General features: G+C 38.6%; 2 protein-coding genes across 5 annotated transcripts; both read right to left on the bottom strand.

Moving 5' to 3' along the window:
- Positions 1-13,849: 13,849 nt before the first annotated feature.
- LOC129729670 (ubiquitin-40S ribosomal protein S27a) lies at positions 13,850-17,030 on the bottom strand. Of its 2 annotated transcripts, none has more exons than XM_055688417.1 (3): positions 16,944-17,030; positions 14,162-14,492; positions 13,850-14,106 (listed from the first exon to the last, which is right to left on the bottom strand). In XM_055688417.1, the coding sequence occupies exons 2-3, from the start codon at positions 14,480-14,482 to the stop codon at positions 13,957-13,959; spliced, it is 471 nt and encodes a 156-aa protein (XP_055544392.1). In that variant the 5' UTR covers positions 14,483-14,492; positions 16,944-17,030; the 3' UTR covers positions 13,850-13,956. The 2 variants fall into 2 exon arrangements, with proteins under 2 accessions (XP_055544392.1, XP_055544393.1); XM_055688418.1 differs by having other exon boundaries at positions 16,912-16,991.
- On the bottom strand, positions 14,600-17,043 carry LOC129729669 (ribosome biogenesis protein NSA2 homolog). Of its 3 annotated transcripts, XM_055688415.1 has the most exons (3): positions 16,863-16,946; positions 16,595-16,810; positions 14,600-15,531 (listed from the first exon to the last, which is right to left on the bottom strand). In XM_055688415.1, the coding sequence occupies exon 3, from the start codon at positions 15,508-15,510 to the stop codon at positions 14,731-14,733; it is 780 nt and encodes a 259-aa protein (XP_055544390.1). In that variant the 5' UTR covers positions 15,511-15,531; positions 16,595-16,810; positions 16,863-16,946; the 3' UTR covers positions 14,600-14,730. The 3 variants fall into 3 exon arrangements, with proteins under 3 accessions (XP_055544390.1, XP_055544391.1, XP_055544389.1); XM_055688416.1 differs by lacking the exon at positions 16,595-16,810 and having other exon boundaries at positions 16,944-17,043; XM_055688414.1 differs by having other exon boundaries at positions 16,595-16,895.
- Positions 17,044-20,104: the final 3,061 nt, after the last annotated feature.

Here is a 20,104-nt window from a genome sequence, read left to right as displayed (position 1 = left end):
TGTACTATTTCTGCACAATATTATTGTGGTGCGAAGCATACGAACATACTTTTTCGATTTCGGGACTCTGCCAACAAATGTTTTCTTCTGTTGCATCTCAGTGAAGTGAAGAGAGAAATATTTTAGGTGTTGAAACCGTTAAACATTTGGTAATTGTAAAGAAGCGTGACAGTCCTGCATTTCAACAAAATGTCGCTTAGAAATATATCCCGCTAACAAGTATCATTTTACCAGACGGATGTCATGGCAACAGTTTCCTGAAGCCGCCGCCGATGATGATGGCGCTACTGTTGGAAATATGGTCTTAAGCTCCGTTCATTGTGCCGCATGTGTTACTGTATGGATTTTTTGCGTGCTTTTAACTACATCGAATGTAGGGCTATTCGTAACGTGTTGAAACATGTTTGAACGTGACCATCTATGTCCTGCGCAAAATCTATAAAACGTTCAAAACAAAACAATCGTTTTTCGCTTTCTGTATTTCTTCACCCCACTTGCAGCAACAGTTGATCTCGCATGGACGGTGCTTAATCGGCTGTTTCGCAAGCATTGACAGCCTTTTGACGTATAATCGAGCCAGAGAGCCAGAGAAAAACGGCTCCAAGCGAAATGTATGGGGATGACGTTCGTGACAGGGATGTGCATTTTACTCATTTATCTGCCACTTCACATCTATAACAGTCGATTTAAAGTCGACTTAAGCGAAGATCAAAATAAAGGCAAAGGGTAGCTACTGACATTTCGCAGTCGAAACTTGACCTTTCTGTTTATTGGAAACAGACTTTGCAGTCAACAATTAGTAAACAGGACAGTTGCGCTGCCGTAATCTCGCAGACTGACGTAAGCGCCAAAGTGGCCGATTTGTGTTTTTTGAGATTAAACGATAGAACACACTAAACCGAACCTATTGCACCAAAATTCTATGAAAAGTGCAAAAAATAGCGTCATTAATTCACGAAAATGCAATGACGTAACCGACATTTCTACTCAACGTGACGTAAATCCAACCCAACTACGTTTGTGATGCTCTTATTGCATTCAACGACTCGCAAATAAACCAAATTTGCATGTAGATGCTTATAGAAGCAGGAAAAATTTATATGGTGGTACGACACCTCTCTCTTCTCTGCAAGAGAAGGGTTCCGTCCAAGTAAACCACATATTTGAAATAATATTTCCGGAAAATAGACTATTTTGTATTCTAAGATGGCATATTCTGGTTCCCTAATAACAGACCAAAATGGCCGAATACCACCCAATTTGAGAATTTCCGGAATCAGAATGATACCCAGAGGCTAGAAATTAAGCCTTTTTGAAATCCAAGATGACGGAACGGGAATGAACAGAAGCCTACAATTGACCCAAGAGAAGACCGTGTTAATCTCCGACCACGGATTCAGCTTAGCGGGGATGAAATTGAGGTAGTTGGCAAGTGCGTGCACCCAGGCTAACTGGTGATTACCGAGAACGACATTAGCAGAGAAATTCGTCGACGTCCTATGGCGGAAAATCGTGCCTTTTTTGGACTCCGGAGGACGCACTGCTCGAATAAAATTCGCCGCGGAACGCACGCAAAACTTTGATCATACTGTAGCCACAGACTAACAGACATAACACGTCGAACAAATTTTCAATAAAATCATCGTTTGGATGATTCCAGTACTTTACGTTAGTAACACTAGCACCATCTGCTGTCGTGTTCGCGCTGCGTCATGTATTTGGACATCAGCGCCAGCGTTACTGCATGTGTCAAATGGGGAACTACAAAATATGTATGAGATTGCATGACAGCGCCCCAGGCGACGTTTTCGCGCGATGACTGTTATTCGATTGAAAACTAGAAATGAACGTTTTTTGTGGCGATGGAGCTAGGTTCCAGTGTTACGTCTGTTAGTCTGTGCTGTAGCCCTCTAAGGACACGAAGCTTGGTCCATGCTCGTGGACAACTAAAGCGCACTTGATTTTTGTACGAAAGTAGTGCAGATGTAAGATGGCAGAGGCCACGAATGCTATTATCACAGACTAACAGACATAACACTTCGAACAAATTTTCAATAAAATCATCGTTTGGATGATTGCAGTACTTTACGTTAGTAACACTAGCACCATCTGCTGTCGTGTTCGCGCTGCGTCATGTATTTCGACATCAGCGCCAGCGTTACTGCATGTGTAAATTGGGGAACTACAAAATATGTATTAGATTGCATGACAGCGCCCAGACGACGTTTTCGCGCGATGGCTGTTATTCGATTGAAATTTTGAAATGAACGTTTTTTGGGGCGATGGAGCTAGGTTCCAGTGTTACGTCTGTTAGTCTGTGCTATTATATTCCAAACCAAATTCATTTCCTAAAAAGTATTCTTGAATCGCGATATTTTGCCTGATTATGAAAAAAAAATGTTGAGCGACTTGTCGCATACTACGATGGATGTACGTCAATCAGTTGTAGTAACAGTGAAATAAAAATCGCTGTTTCTACAACAAAATGACGTTGGTAACGTAACTTCAGATAATGAACCGTTTTCCACAAAACATATGTTCGGCAATGTTTTGTGATTATATTAATGCATTATGTACAGATCAGATTGTTGAAATTCGTCCTAACACTTATTATACAAACGTTTTTGGAAAAAGCTTCGTACTGAAAATTTTACTCGCTGTCGCATACGTCGGTCTGTGAGATTACGGCAGTGCGGGGCTATCGCTACGATTCTATTATAACACTTAAGCCTGTAGTACACTCTTTGACCGAGCGTCAAATATTTGTCACTTTTTGACAGATAAAAATTTGGTCAAAAATAATTATTTGTCACTCTCAAATTTTAACATGGGGCAAACAACAACCATGATGTCAAATAAATTTGACCATTGTGTCAGAAGGTCAAATATTTGACCATTAGACAAAGAGTTACTATAGGCTTAAAGCCTCTCTTTATTATGTGTCAGAAGGTCAAATATTTGACCATTAGACAAAGTGTGTACTACAGGCTTAAAGCCTGTAGTACACTCTTTATCTAATGGTCAAATATTTGACCTTCTGACATAATGGTCAAATTTACTTGACATCATGGTTGTTGTTTGCCCGTGTTTGCCCCATGTTAAAATTGGAGAGTGACAAATAATTATCTTTGACCAAATTTTTATCTGTCAAAAAGTGACAAATATTTGACGCTCGGTCAAAGAGTGTACTACAGGCTTAACAGTCTCTCCCGCACCGGGTTTCGAACCTACGATAACTGGCATATTATGACAGTCTCGTAACTCGAAACCAGCTAACAGGTCTTAGGCTTAAGCCTGTATTGCACTCTTTGACCAATGGTCAACTATTTGACCTTCTGACACAATGGTCAAATTTATTTGACATGATGGTTGTTGTTTGCTCGTGTTTGCCCCATGGAAAAATTGGAGAGTGACAAACAATTATCTTGTACCAAATTTATATCTGTCAAAAAGTGGCAAATATTTGACGCTTGGTCGAAGAGTGTATTGCAGCCTTTAGATCAAATTTGTACCGAAAAAAGGTGCTTTGATTTCTAATTCCGACCAGATGGTATCCCTATTCTTAAATGCACTCAGCCAAATAAGAATCGCTTGCGACGCAAAGTAAATATTAATTGTTTACTCTGCCCGTACTTTTCAATGGTTTCAACAAAGATCATTTATTCACAGGTAATTGGATGAACAATCAAGATTCAAGCTGGGATTTGAGATCGTGTGATCCAGATTGTTACATGAATGAAACTTAACTCAAGTAAGACAGAGTTCAACATCAATTCGGAAACATGTTCTGCCCGATATATGTATCATGTTAACTATTTGAAACCATGTTTCCGGTCCGCGCTACCAGAGTGATAAAGAGTGTTTAAAATTTGTTCAAGGATGTAAACATTTTGATAACATTGCATGAAATGGAACTAAATCGCAGCTGACGAAAACAAGCCTTAATTTCCGTATATATGATAAATTACCTTATCAAGGCTGATGGAACGGTAGCTGTTCTGCGGCGCTGTGTATATGTCGTCAATTATGTTATCGTCTTCATTCATTGGTTCGTTTTCCAGCCTTTCTTCAACGATGAGGTCATCTGAGCATTGTCTTCGAATTCGTTGAATGGTTTTAACCATTTTTGTCGTTAATTGTAATCGTGTGTAATCGTTGTTATCCAGCTCCATGAACGTTCCAATGTCGGCAATCTCTTGTTCGTCTGAAAAAGACAATTTGAAAAGAAAGAACAAAGTGGACATTACACCTTCCACCCCCCTCCCCTGGCTGTCCACGTGGTAAGTGGATGGCCCCTAAGCATATTTTGTAGTAAAAAGCTTCAATAATTCTGATGATAACTCCTTCTCGAAATATATTTCTTTCCGCATCCGAAAGGGCTCCAAAAGGCGAAAGTTGTGTGTAGATGAATATTTTCGGACTCAAACAGTTACTCATTAGTATCAACTGTTACTTCATATGCTTGAAAGATATCATTGTACGACGAAGTGTTGCACAATTTAAGGAGAAAGTTTATCTTGCTTTTTACAACGACCAACTCAATGATGACTCCGTAGGATGGGTGATACTCATCGCGAAAGTTTCTGATGTAAACCACAAGGTAAGGACGGAATTCGATTCCATTTATGGTTACTCTTTTAGGAATGAATGTGTGAATCGTTGTGTCATTTAGAAATTGTTTGCTTCGACAGTTTTGCGAGGACACCATGTTTCCTGGGCCGAAAGACATTTTATCAGTAAACGGATTGTCTAGGATATCCGTCACCATTTTAAATGTTTGCCGTTTTTGAAATTTCTGCATGTCGCTGATTGATACTTCAGGGGCTTATTTTTTTGTTCAAATACCAAGTAGTTGAATTGCATCATATTGCCACTTTGTTTGATACAGTGTACGTAATGATCGAGATGGTGATTTTTATTATTTCGTCGTTTGAACTTCGCATAGAACAGTTCTTCATATAGTTGAATATGTTCTTCGAGAGATGCTAGCATGTGATCCGAAACAACTGAGGACATCAATATCCGAGTTATATTGATCAGATGTCCTATTATGCACATGTATTCACAATTTTCTGGCACAATATGACCAAACAAAAATGGTAGAGCTCTCAACAACAAGACGTTTTGAAAAGCTGATTGCTTTCAACGAAAGCTGGCAGGTTTGGAGAGCATTTCATTGGTAGAATTTGTACTAGTCGGTTCTATTTATCGATGTAGCCATAAGCAAACGGATGTATATGCTGGTTTTTAATACTGTGGTCATTCCTAGCTCTTTTTCCTTATAATAATGGCTTAGTACCAGTTGAATTATAGTCGGGATGAGCCCTTCAGCGATGTCATGCATTGTGTCTAGTGCAAAGTTTTCACATGCATGAAAGTTTTCGAGATTATTCAATATACATCCATCTAGCTTCAAACCACATTCAGAAGAAGTGGTTTCTCCACATCTCACTTTACTTAAGCTCTCTTGATACCATTCCTTAGTTCTCATAGGAAATGTTTGGAATGGATCTTTGTGAAATTCGGTTCTCGAAATTGGTGCTTATTACGGGATTCACTTAACGGTGAAATATATTTCACTCTCACGCTCACTTCACTTTTTTAGACCTATTCCCGAATCCACCTCAAGTGAGGTGACAAAAATCACCTCCGTGGGGTGAGATTGACAGTGAAGTGAAATTGAGAATAGGTCAAGTGAAATGAGATTGTTTCCCAGCTCAAAAATCTCTAAGTCCCAGAAAGTCGTTTATTTAGATAACACCAGATCTTGACGTGTTCTGCATTTCTAAGACATTCGGCATAAAAAAAAAATGTTTTTTCGTTATCGAAAATTTCCTGAACTGGTTTGCATTTTTTTCATCGGGCAAAAAAATGAAAATTTTAACGCTTTAAGGCACGGATCAAATTCGGATTCGCTTCGTTACTGAAGAATAAATCCAATATTTTCCATTAGATCACAAATCAATCAACTTTAAGACTTATGGCATCTTCGTGGAATCATTTCACCGTTCAAAATGGTCGTGAAATAATTCCACGCGAAACGTCCCTTTTTCCGTTCTCACTTCACTGATATGACACTCATAATAACCCAGATTCCACGGCAGATGTCACTTCACGACGTTTTTCTCACTTACGTGAGTCCCGTAATAGAATTCTGTTAACTTCACTCTGATTTCACCGTGAAGTGACTCCCGTAATAAGCACCCTCATGATAACCCAGATTCCACGAAAGATGTCACTTTGCGACGTTTTTATCACTTGCTTGAGTCCCGTAATAGGACTTTATTCACTTCACTCTGATTTCACCGTGAAGTGACTCCCGTAATAAGCACCATTGTACAAATTCTGCAAGAGTGGTTAGCCATAGGGCCAAGCAGCCCAAAAACCTCGTGAATTGCAAGTGTGTCGCCGCAGAAAACCGTCACAACTGCTCTCAACTCGTATTTTTCGGTTCCGTAGTACACAGTTACTCCTTTTTCAAGTTTTTTAAGGTCATTTAGCAATGGCTCAATAATTCTGTTATAACCATACTTTTTGGCATCAACAGTAGTACCACAGACTAACAGACGTAACACTGGAACCTAGCTCCATCGCCGCAAAAAACGTTCATTTCAAAATTTCAATCGAATAACAGCCATCGCGCGAAAACGTCGTCTGGGGCGCTGTCATGCAATCTCATACATATTTTGTAGTTCCCCATTTGACACATGCAGTAACGCTGGCGCTGATGTCGAAATACATGACGCAGCGCGAACACGACAGCAGATGGTGCTAGTGTTACTAACGTAAAGTACTGCAATCATCCAAACGATGATTTTATTGAAAATTTGTTCGAAGTGTTATGTCTGTTAGTCTGTGGTAGTACAATAAAGAAAGGAGAAAACACTTCGTGGCGAACTATTATACTCCTCTGGAAAATTTTGAATTTTCAAATCGAATACAGAGACTTTATTAATACCTGCTCTGGAACTTAAAGCGCTTCCGAGCTCTACATCGTCTTGGTATAGGCTTAACCTTATTGCGTTTGGGTGTTTTTCGAAAAACGGTTTTTTATGGTAAGATTGTTCTGTGCGATATGTGCTATATTCTTTGATAGATGGATTTTCTAGTTTGCGGTCATTTAACAATTTTCTGTTTCCTGGATTTCGAAAGATGAGTTCCAGGGTTTCGATGATGGGTATGTACATGAAGATCTCATTAATTTTGACTTTCTTTGGTATTCCATTAATATGTCTGACATCATTACGCGTCTGAATCATTTTTGCGGTTGGTGCTGGAATATCTACGGCTATTTTTTCAAGAATTGCGATTGTTTTGAAGGAGTGGAAACGGAAGAAAATAAATCTGGTATACAGAAGCAGTTGAGGAAGGCCAAGGTTTCTGCTGAGGTCTGAGCAATGTCCTTTTTTGTTAGTAATTGAACAGCTTGAAACTGGTAATATTCTGGAAGCATTTGCACGATCAGTCTACATACATCAATCATTTCTCCTATTTTCACTTGAGGAAGCGACATATCTTTTGACAAACGACAAATGGCAAGAGAAATAGATTCCTTGATTCGGGCTAAACAAGGAGTAAACATCGCAAATTCCTGAACCGAAACGGTAGCTTGAGAAGTACTCTCATTTATTTTATCTGTATCTGTTTTGAGTTGGGTGCGCTATCAATAACCAAGTGATATGTAGGTAGCGTGTGCTGCTCTTCTGCATCTAAATTGGTGGCGACGGTTTGGTTAACCGGATGCTGTTGAAGAATGTGACGCTTCAAAGACCAGAAGAGATTATATCGCAATCTGCACTTGGGAAAAGTACAGTCATAAAAAATACGGTCAGGAGAAAAATGCTTGTTCCGGATATGAGTATTTCTATGTCGTTGGAGCTCAACAACGTAACCAAAAACAGATTCCTTACAAAAAAAAAAAAAAAAAAAAAAAAAACAAACAATCGAAGGAGCTTCGTTCTGAACATAAAAGAGAACTAATGCCATACTTACGAAATATATTAAATAATCTCACATCCTCCTGTTTAAGTTTTTGCAGAAACATCGCTAGGCAACAGAAAGAAACTTTTCCATAATTGTTTATGTTTCGCTTCTCATCAGGCAAACAAATGTCTCAGTTTTGATTGTTCTAACTTATGAGGCGCTTTTTGAAGCATAAATTCGAATAGAAAGGTATGTAGCATTGTCATATTTGCATTGAAAATGCATCTAAATGATATATTTAATGAAGCAAAAGGTGGTATTGCAGTGGTTAGTAATAAACAAACGTTATTCATTCGATACCGTCCAGTAGCTATCGTCATTGACAATGACGATAATGTCTGAAGACGTAAGCTTCATCGTCGATAACGATGACAGACGGTATCGTTATCGACGTTTAGGATATATCACGGCAGAGCTGCTATCGATGCTGAGATGCGCTTCAACTAGTGTGCTATTCATTGTTATGCCACAGCTGTGGTCGCTATCCGCTAACGCTGGTATCCACTGCACTGCTACTGCTGCTGCTAAGGGAGGACTGCTGTTGTCGCTGTCTAGGACTATTATGAGCGGCTTCGGCTGAAACAGGCTCTTATGTAGGCCAAATGGCATATTTTAAATTGCAAGGTATATGGTTCTATTGACCGTGCTTGGGAAGCAATCATATAACGACCAATCAGAGGTCGAATTTTTCGTTTTGACAAGGCTTGACTATTTTCAATAGTAAAATAGTTTGAATAATAAAATTACAATTATCTTCATTTGAGAAGAATCTTAGAAGATTTTCCAATCTATTGCTGCAAGAACGAAAGAAATCCATCGAATACTAACCGATTTATTAGCATTTGAAGTTGGACATATTTTTCACTTTTTTCGGTTTTAGATTTTCATTTCACATCCCTATGCAGCCGTTCTTCCTGAGAGAAGTATTCTACTTCAAAACATGATATAAAGCTATTTGGCATTAACAAGGCTGCATTAGTGCTAGTAAAATGCTCTCTCCAACGCTTATGCACTGAAATAATCTCACATATTCAGATTATATGGGAGTGTTATAAATTTGCACTATTAGAACTTCCAATCAAAACGATGTGATCGAAAATGTGTTCATAGGATCGTCTGATAGACTTACATTACTACCAAGCTTTTAAATAGATAGGCAAATCATTTAAAAACTAAAGATCATATAACCGATTAAACTCATTGGAAATGCCATAATTTATATCTTGACATACAATGGTTACTTGGGTAGGGCGGACCAAGTTTGAAAAATGGGTATCATCAGTATTATTTCTGATGCTTCTTATAGATCATTGCACACGAAAAATAACCTCACTTTTCTGACATTTCCCACGGGTTTGTTTACAAGGTGTTCTATTTACTTTTTATGTGATTGGAGTGAACATGAATGATACGAGTACGAAAAATATGTGAAAACTCTCCGCCTATGCAAATTCGTTACTGTGATCTTTTGGTTTATTCTTGGAAACGCAATTTTTAACAAGAAACTTCCACTTTTTTATTCGAGCCGAAAATTTTCTATGTAAACAAACCCGCGACAACTGTCAAATCTCTTTCTTCTTCTTGTTTTGTGACGTCATCGTGCAATGATCTATTCCAGCCACTGGTTTTTGTTTGCGCTGCCCGCTGTTGAATTATTTCGCGAAACCGTTTTTGTTGAAATATTGCATTTTTGCTACACAGAAAAATAAAAATACTCAAATATGCGTATTTTTGACGTAAATCAGCACTTCTGTGCTAGGACAGGATGTGACAAGAGAAACCAAAAATCACCCAAAGTTCTGTCGCAGTAAAAGCCCTCTCTGATTGGTCGATTTTATTGAACGCACTGTTGAGTTTTTATTATTAGTCGGTATGGTTGGCCGTGCTTGAAAAACTTTCGATATTTTTGGTTTATACTGTTTCTGCGTACCAAGTGGATGAACTCGACTGTGTTTCGTTCAACAACTTTTCGAAACCTTTTCAGTTTTCATACACCGGATCTGTGAAAATTTATATTCGAAATATTAATCATGTTTTTTAAACTAATTATGATGAACGATTGCAGATTTAATTCAAGAAAAGCAAGAGGAATAAGGTGAAATTATGACTAGGTCAAATAAATCCAAAATATATCTTCAAATCACTTCAAGATTAACTGAGTACCGTGCTGGATCGAAACCCGTACAGTATCGAAATCCGTACACCTTGATGTTTTTCTTCAGTTTTAAGCATTATAAAAATAAAAATTCATATGATAGTTACCGTGCTGGATCGAAATCCGTACACCTTGATGTTTTTCTTCAGTTTTAAGCATTATAAAAATAAAAATTCATATGAAAGTTACATGTACATGTCCGTTGAGCTGTTGACCTTTTGTTAAACTAAACTATGCGCCAGTAGGCCATGAAATAAAAATATTAAAAATGAAAAATCAATCGTGTATCGGTTTCAGTTGTCATTTCGTTGTATCGTTAGAGAATTTATTAAGGAAACGTTCTTCAGATAAAAGCGTTTTTCAAGTGGGATATAAGTGTTTTACTCTGTGAATCTTTTTGAAATTGATGGAAAAGGTAAGTCTTTGTCATTTTCGAGCTGTATATTGTTTGGTAAATAGTGTAAATTGTATTTATTCAACAAAAACTGTGCCGTACGGATTGTGATCCTTGTTAATTACTTGAATCGAAATCCGTACAGCGTGTGTATATAATGGAAGAAAACAAGTATAAATATACGGCAATCAATTTCGAAAGAGCTGTGACTGAGGTGCGCAAGGTAAAGTCGTACCGGGAAGCTTCGAAAGGTTCCGGCGTTCCGATTACTACGACAAGGCGTACCGCAACGAAACGCTACGAAAATTGCACTATTTCAGCTGATAAAAAAAATAGAAAACCGTGTGAAACTTTTGGAACCAATTAATCCTCAAAATATATATTTTCTTAGATTTAAAGATAAATTATAAATAAAAGATGTACATTTTTGTACTTCTATATCTATACGGATTTTAATCCATTGCTGTATGGACTTAGATCCAGTCTATATCGCGTGTGTGCGGATTTCGATTCAAAAGTGTACGGGTTTTGATTCAGACAAAAAACTGTGTACGGATTTCGATTCAAAACATGTTATATTCAAACATATTTTTTTCGAGTTTCAGAGTGATTTTAATCATTTTGCTTGAAAACAGTGATAAAATATAAGTAGATCTATAAGTAAACATGTCAGTTTAAAGCAATATTTGGTTTCTTGATTTTCTATTGAACGTCGAAGATTATCATGTGCTTAGGTGTACGGATTTCGATCCAGCACGGTAACCCGTATCAACTAACTAATTATAATTGTAACCCAGAACTTGAAAAATCTTCCTAGCTTCTGTGCGGTAACTTTTAGGTAAAACCACGGGCGCAACTACGGGGGGGCTAGGGGGGTCGTGTTTACCCCCCCTAGAATTTCCCAGAGAATGATTGTATTCAATATATATACAATCCATACTACTTATCAGAGCATCAAAATCCACACAAATTGAGATGTCGTCATTCATTGGCTAAGAACTAGTTCTGCACCCAGGATCGATTCTCAACCCTTGCTCTCTTACTCACCTTACCAGTCGGTTTTGGGCTGTGTTTCACCAGTTCCCCAGACGTCTCATCACTCGCAAGTCTCTTTCGATCTGGTCGAGCCATCATGCACGCTGCGCCCCTTTATTTCTTGTGCCGGTAGGGTTGCTGAAGAGAAGTGATTTCACATGGTTGTCGTCCGGCATTCTTACGATGTAACCGGCCCACCGCAACCTAATGTCTTTCGCCAGGTGTGCAATGGGGTTCTCTCCAAGCAGCGCTTGTAGCTCATGGTTCATGCGCTGTAGCCATTATCCGTCGTCCGCTTGTGCTCCACCGTAGATAGTCACCTTCTGTTCGCCGATAGGCACCTTCTGTTCGAAAATATCAAAAGGACTTCCGTAGAGGACTACCGGTTATCAGGGTTTTGTAGTTTTTTGTATCGAAGTGGTCATGTCCGATCATCACCGTGATTGGTGCGTACGTTTGTAATGTCTGAGAAGAACGGGCCGTCGTTGAGAACGTGGTCAATTTGTTTTGCGTTGGTACGTTGGTCGAGGTAAGAAGGGACTTTGGACTGCTAATCCGCGGGAAGCTGCGAAATTGGTGCATAGCAGGCTGTGCGGGCCGATAACCGGCTTATATAAGTCTATCCTTCCGTTCATGTCCCCAACGACGATCTTGATATCTCTACGCGAGCAGCTATCGTAGAGTTTCTCCAGCTGTGCGTAGAACGCTTCTTTCCCTGTATCAGGTCTTCCTTCGTGAGGACAGTGCACATTGGGAATAGTGTAGTTGTGGAACCGGCCTTTAATTCTCAACAAACACAACCTGTCGCCGATTGCCTGCCGCTTTGGTGGTACTGTGCCTTGCGGCCACAAATCCACCGTACCTTCTATCCTTTCAGGCAAAGCTCCTGGAGCGCAACGATGTCGAAGTGGCGGGGTTATAGCTGATCCAGCAGAATCCGGTCGACATCCGGGTCATTAAGCGATCTACTGTTACATGTACTGAGCTTCTAATCGTCGTCCTTATTTCGTCGGCTGGGTCATTGCCGATTGTTCCGGTTCGTTTTGAATTCTTGATTCTCCGTAGTATGATTATTTCAGTATGCTGCCTTACTAGGGCTGCGATGCCTAGTCTTGCGACGGAGCTGCCGCCATGGATGTAGCCGGCGAGACACCGCATTTCATAGTTCAACCGTCCGGTCCGGATCAGTCGCTGTTTGAGCCGCCCCTAGCCTGTGGGGTAGACGCGCAGACAACCTGCTCTCTAAGGAGAACAACTACCCCACCGGTTCACCGGTTTTTCCTTGGTTGCTCGTATCCCAGTCGGTACCACGTGGAGGTAGGAATAGGGCATTATGCCTTGAACCACAGTGGGGTCTATTTTATTCTAACTAGTACGGGTGAACTGTTAAAAAGCACTGCCCAGCCGTTTACCAAATCTAGCTCTCCTCAATATCGAATCATTGTTGCTGAAAGAGCTTGGCGTTGACGATGTGTTCAAGATATTCAGTACATCTTCGGAGATTCTATCCCGAAGTGATTTTTTCTGCTTTTACGATACTATTTGAAGCGTCATTAAAAAAGCATATTCAAACTCTTTTTTCTCTTTTTTGAAATGACATACATGAAAACTAGCCCCCCCTAGAAATTTTCCTTAGTTGCGCCCATGGGTAAAACTGATTAAGGTACCTACTTTTGAGTACACGCACGGAACTCATCATTTGGGTATAAAATTGGATACCTTGAATCATCACTACATGAGTACCCAATGCATGGATTGGATTGGAAATTTAACGTCGAAATCGCTCAAGCGGAGCTAGAATCCTACGAATGTACCTATCCGTTGAAAATTTCAACATTTGCATTTAATTCTGGGTGAAATTGAAATCTCATATTTATAACGTTGTGGATTCAGTTCTGGGTCCCACTTGTTTCATTCCAAAATCAGTCGAATCGAAAACATAAAATTTAAAACTACGAAATACACACCTACTAATTTTAGTGAAATTTTACAGCTTTGCCTTACTCAGATTTAATCAGTTTTTTTTTTGCATTAAAGACTTCACAATTGATTCTTTCACGTAAATATCGAATTCTCGAAAAAACTTCTCAGCCTCTGGAACGGAGCTACCTCGCTTTGATTTTCAACCGAATCAGACAGGAGCACGATTTTTTTAAAATGGTTCAGACCAATTTGTCTACGACAAACATTTGCCTTTTCGGAATCGAAAATTCCGCAAAAATAAATGTTGAGTTTGTAATAAGGAAATGGAGTTCTCAGATTGAATGAATATTTTGTTATAATAAAGCTTTACGGTCAATAAAGACCGTATTGAATTCATTTTTTTATATTGTAGATTTTTCTGAAGTTTTCCAAGCATTTGTTGTAGAAAAACTAGATAGACGTACATCTACTTCTCCTCCTGTTTGGAGTATACCAGAGTTAGATGACACTTGCCGCAATAATGACGATCCTCATGAGCAGCCATAAACACACCGGCACCGCAGGTCTCACTGGTGCATTCGCGGCGCAGACGGTGAATCTTGCCGTTTTCATCGACCTTAATAGAAGGAATAATTTAGTAATTTTATAAGATACAAACTTGTAAATTTTACCTTGTAATACTTGAGAACAGCTAGTTTAACCTTCTTCCTCTTGTGCTTGATTTTCTTAGGGGTGGAATAATTCTTCTTCTTGCGTTTCTTAGCACCACCGCGCAAGCGCAGCACTAAATGAAGCGTGGATTCCTTTTGAATATTGTAATCGGATAGAGTACGTCCATCTTCCAGCTGCTTGCCGGCGAAAATCAATCGCTGTTGATCGGGCGGGATTCCTTCTTTGTCCTGAATCTTGGCTTTAACATTTTCGATAGTATCGGACGGTTCGACCTCGAGAGTGATGGTCTTCCCCGTCAAGGTTTTGACGAAGATCTGCATCTTGAAGGCGCTAATTTACAAAATCATATTGATTAGGTAATGTTCGACAACTGACTGCAAAAAATTTATGTTCGAATCTGTGCATATTCAAAAATATCAAGAATCAAAACAACATCATTTGATTGTATAAAAACTATCATTATAGGATATACCATGTTTATATTCCAGAAGAATACAATAACGTCACAATCTTACGAGCTAGGGCGAATTTGAAACAATGAGACTGTTGAATGAGATGAAGCACGAAATTATACTAGGAGAACTGCATTAATACATCCATCGTTTTCGGGATTATTTGTGACCTGTGCATATTTTCCCCAGACTACTTTGCCGGATTGTGTCACTAATCCAAGTTCGGAAATGTTGACCTCTATCACAGTACCTTTTGTAATGACACCTAAACTAGTGTACATAGGAGAAGAAGGATTTTTCTTAACACCTATGATTGGCAGGTGGAATGTGGCCTTTAGCTCAGGATGTGTGACGTGAGCTTTGTTAAACCGTAGCGCCATTGGGCGAATAAATCGTTCAAACTTTGGCGGCTTCCTTGTAAAATTCTCTCCGACATACGTAACCTTTGTGACCATCCGTTTCCAAGCTTTTCGTTTTGTCTTTCCGCTGCGAATAACTTTGAACACCTCTGCATCGGATTGTGCACGTACTTTTGGTATAGGTACATCCCACTTGCCAGCTTTTTCCTTCCGTTTTTGTTTTATCATGTTAGAAAGAACCTTGGCGCTGGATTGCACACCGCGATCTAACAAGTAGGTCGGAATAGCGCCATCCTCAACTTTCTCCGTTGTCTTTTTGACTTTTTTCTCCTCGTGTGCTTGAATCTTCTTCTTCATTTGAATCTTTTCGTTCCGTCGCTCTTTCTGGAATAGTTTTGCCTTGATGCCTCGCAGTTTACGGGCCATAGCTGCGCGTTTCTTTGGTTCGCGAGCTTCTCGCTTCCGTTTTCGTTCCTCATGATCGAGGCGGCGACCATGTAGTTTAATGTGACGTTCAATGTACTCGTTTTGTGGCATATTGAATGGTTGTAGTCAGAGCTAAAATATGAGAAATGTTATTCTTCATGAAAAAAAAAACGTTTTTTGAATTAGTAGGTAATTACAAAAGGGCGACACGAAGCAAATAAAGCATATTTTTCATATCTATTAAAACATATGTAGCCCGTCAATTTTGTTATTGAAGCAATATGGAAATAAAATGTCCAACGACCGTCGACGAGCGATTTTATTCTGGGCCATGTATGACTAAGATTTAGGAAAAGGTCACTTAATCTTAGCTTCGATAGGCCATTTATTTCGATTTTTTTCTTATGCTTGTAACTAAATACCGTAACAGTATCTTACAAATAGTACAAACAGTCTTATATCATTGCTTCGTATCCAATACCAAAATATAGACATAAAATGTGTTATATATTTCAAATTGAACAAGAAAACTTATTGTCGGCTTATATAAATACATATACACTAATAATCAAACAATAGTTTATGTAGATTTCCAGCAAAATTTTTGCTAAAATGCTAGAAATAAACTGTACCAGATACCATGCATTCATAAAACGCACGTATGATTTTTAAGCATTTAGGTAGTTGACTGATTTTCCATAAAATAAGAACGTAAAATAATTTGACGCAAAATAGTCAACATACACAGTTGTTTGAAATCTCTATTGTCATAACTTTTCGTTGATCTTTAATGGGCTATAAAATACCTTCTTACCAATACATACACACAAACGAACGGCGTTGAACTAGGGTTTTTTTTTTAGCTCTTGGTTAATATATACCTAAATTCAATTGAAACTTTTTGGGAAATTTTTAGATGAACTTCTTTTAAATGCACATGCATCTGTAAAACTTTTGAACATTGGGCGTCACCTTAAAAACTAAAACCGGAAAGTGGACAAGTTGCCTTCTTTGATTGTTTGGTGTTTAAAACTACAAATAGCTTTTGATTCAAAAAAAGTAACAGCACACTACCTGCGTTTTAGTTTTCGGGGATCTGCTTCTGAATATTCAAAATGTTTCACTTAAATAAGAAAGCACCGGTGCATTGACGTTTTCTTGTTCAACGTTGGGCAAAATATAGAGCGATACTCACCGGAATGATCAATTTGATACAGTAGTATTAAATAAGATATAAATATTTTCACGACTTTCTTATGAAAGATCCTCAACATATGCTATATTCGTCACAGAACCCCAAAATCTTTACACTTTAATCACTTATCACTGTTTATTCTAGAATCTGATGTTGCGGCCATCTCCATGTGCAGTGCGCGATTGTCAATAGAACTTATTTTGAAGATAAACAGAACTGAAACTTTCAATTATCTTAATAAAACATGAACCGTTTTGCTGAAACTTACTTATTTTCTTAAAAACATATTTCAGAAACTCTTAAACGTTTAGATTTACCTTAAATTTTATTTGATGGAAACGAAACTCACCTTGCTCTGACACCATACACAAAGTAAAAGAAAAAGGAAATGGTTTTGCAGCGCCTCTTGCGTTAAGTGTTGACATTTCTTGAAACAGGAAACAAGCCCATGGAGCATAAAAAACCGGGCAGCCATTCCCGATAAAAAAGTTTCAACAGATGATATCCGCGTTGACGGTGTTGCTGATACAGTCGTCGTTCGCTAACTGCAACATGTTTACATTAGAGACTGTGTTATGAAGAGATACGCAAAGAGAAAACCAGTAAATATGACAACCCTTTGCTAATATTCTATTCCAAACAATTCTGGCAACCACATTTAATTTCGCATGACTTTTCATCAGCGAAGGAAAAAAATCACCTCTAGCGATTAATGAATACATATAAAACAAGTCTAGGATGCGTTGACATCGTCGTCAGTATGCGAAAAACAAAGTATCGGTGCTGGTGCAATCTTTTTGCTTTCCTCTTTACGATATATTTCTATTCATTAGTGTACACCACAATACGTGCTTCTCAATGTGCACAACTCGGTATATGAAGTTATTCGTCTCTGTTACAGAGAGCGATCAGAACTTGTTATATCCTTATTCTTTTGACTCATGAATATGATTTTTTTATCAGAAAAAGGAAGAAAATGACAGTGTATGCTCTCCTACTCTCGCTTAAACTCAACCGCTGCCGAAGTAGTTGCTTCCCCCACACATTCCCTCTCACCGGACCACACCTTTGCTGCTGTTCAGGCGACATGATTTTCTCCTGTTGCTATCCTTTCTTCTCGTAACTACCGGCCTATGTAGAGACAAACGCAACGATCGAATCGCTTCTCAGAGCTGTTGTAGTCTAGTCATGTGTTTGTTTTCTCCCAGAAACCTATGCACCCTATCATCGTTTCATTATGGGTTGAGAGTATTCGAGTCCCGGCCTGTACACTTCGTGAAGTGCACATATGATGAATGAACAACGATTGCATCATATTCGTTTCGTTTCCATCACTGCTTTTCATACGCACTAGAAAGTGTAATGAAATTCCGAAACTTTGTAAGGATATATAACTGAGTTTCAAAGCTTGTTTATACATTTTTTAATTTTCAATGCATTACTCATAATACAAGCATAACAAACACATTTTCCGTTCAAACCATAATTGTACGTGGTTCACAACAATTATACTGATTACAATACACATTCTGTACGAAAAGTAACACTCCTGAGTTTGTTTACTTTGCACACTTGGAGCCTCGATTTGACGGTTCACTTGGAGTTTTCGACCTCACTCTTTGCGTATCTGTTCATAACACCGTCTGTAGTTTACATTACACAAATTTAGAGGGGGGTCCGTCACTACCATTTTTGTTTTCAATGATGTCGAAATGTATTTTTTTAATGGAATAGTGGCAAAAAATAGCAGAAAACTAAAAGAGGCCAGCTTTTTGATTAATCAATTTGATATTCACGCTCACTATGGGATACTCAGCGGCTGAGTTGAATTTTAATCATTTTTTTCAGTTGTTCGAAGACGTCAAAAAATGAGTAGAATTAAATTGATCATGGCGGCAAATTCACTCAAAATTGGGTAACTGGTGCTTGCGTGTTGTTTTTGTTATTTTTTTGCAATTAAAAGCAAACAGCAAACCAACCAAACCGCCTGAAAAAAGGAGCAAATAGAAATGTTAGAAATTAGTTGTTATCGATAGGTAGTTCATAATTTGAAATAATTGACTGCAACTAATGCCAGTTTTTCTTTTTCACCAGGACTCGTTGGTTGGATATACGGCGAATAAATTCAAAGATCTCCCGTGTCCCGAACGAAGGTAAATTTCTTGAAATAAGCCTTTTTAAAATAAAATTCAATTAAAATGCAGAATATAATAATATCGAGTCAATAATGATAATTTTTCCGAAATTCCCTCATTGAAGCTTAAAGTATTCATTTTTGAGTCGAAAATGAGTAACTTTTACGCATCGCGCATCAGGTATAATTTGGGTAATATTTACTCAATTTTTATAACATTCGGTGGTACTCGAAAATGAGTAAACCAACTTCTACTCAATTTTGAGTACATACGGTTTTAGCGAAACTGATTAGGTTTTGACTCAGAGTGAGCGTGTTCATATTTCCGCATCATAATTTATTGCGTTTTAGTAACTACTTTACATAACCAATATGTAGGCGAAGATAAAGTTCATCACTACAGAAGATCATTTTACGAGACGTTTCTGAACTCAATTCATGAATGAAATTTTGACAGAAAGCTCGGAACCGCTGACATAATGCAAGTAAAAGCAACATCAATGTCAGCAGGATCCGTGACACTGTGATCTACTATGCACTGCCTCACTGAGTAGTGAAAGCTAGCCAAACATTGCACGAGGAATATTTTTTTTCTCTTATAATAATTACGGATAGTGAACCACATAACATGGTGATTTTGCTTCATTGATTAAGGGGTTATATACCTTTTTAGCTTTCAAAAAACCGAAAAAAGTTAAAGGGTATGTGCTTGAGTGCACAAACTTAGGCTTGACGTGGGACTATTGTGGGTGAAAAGATTTAATTCTGCCATAACCATAGTATATAACACACACCAAACGTAAAATACCATACACAACAATCCATGAACAAAAAAAACACACACACACACGCTACTCACACACATACACGCTACTCACTCACACGCTACTCACACACACACACACGCTACTCACACACACACACACACACACACACACACACAGGCTACTCACACACACACACACACACACACACACACGCTACTCACACATACACACACACACACACAGGCTACTCACACACACACACACACACACACACACACACACACACACACGCTACTCACACACATTGTAAGATATGCTTACCACCCCAGCTTTCACGGGGTCGATTTACCCGGCGGGCGGCGATGCCGGGGGTACTTCTACACAAAGTAGATTTACTTGGGTGGAAATAAATTTAGTTAAAACAAATAAATAAATAACAAAAATACAATGAATAAAATAAATAAATAAAAGAAACGAAATAAAAAACTGACCTTCCGCTCTCCTCGCTGACACGTAGAAATGGCGGGTCCTTGGCTTTTAGCTAAGGGGGCGAGCAGGGCTACTTTGGCGGAACCCCCTCAGCGACGGTGGTGAAATATCACCGAACAA

This window comes from Wyeomyia smithii, chromosome 3 (assembly GCF_029784165.1).
Source record: "Wyeomyia smithii strain HCP4-BCI-WySm-NY-G18 chromosome 3, ASM2978416v1, whole genome shotgun sequence".
In the NCBI taxonomy this organism is placed as follows: Eukaryota; Metazoa; Arthropoda; class Insecta; order Diptera; family Culicidae; genus Wyeomyia; species Wyeomyia smithii.
This window is presented reverse-complemented; position numbering and strand designations above follow the sequence as displayed.

Bases quoted from the DNA above. Each gene is read 5' to 3' on its own strand.
- LOC129729670 (XM_055688417.1), bottom strand. From the start codon at position 14,482: ATGCAGATCTTCGTCAAAACCTTGACGGGGAAGACCATCACTCTCGAG. The intron at 14,107-14,161 runs GTAAAATTTACA...CCTTCTATTAAG, and splicing joins CTGTTCTCAAGTATTACAAG to GTCGATGAAAACGGCAAGAT.
- LOC129729669 (XM_055688416.1), bottom strand. From the start codon at position 15,510: ATGCCACAAAACGAGTACATTGAACGTCACATTAAACTACATGGTCGC.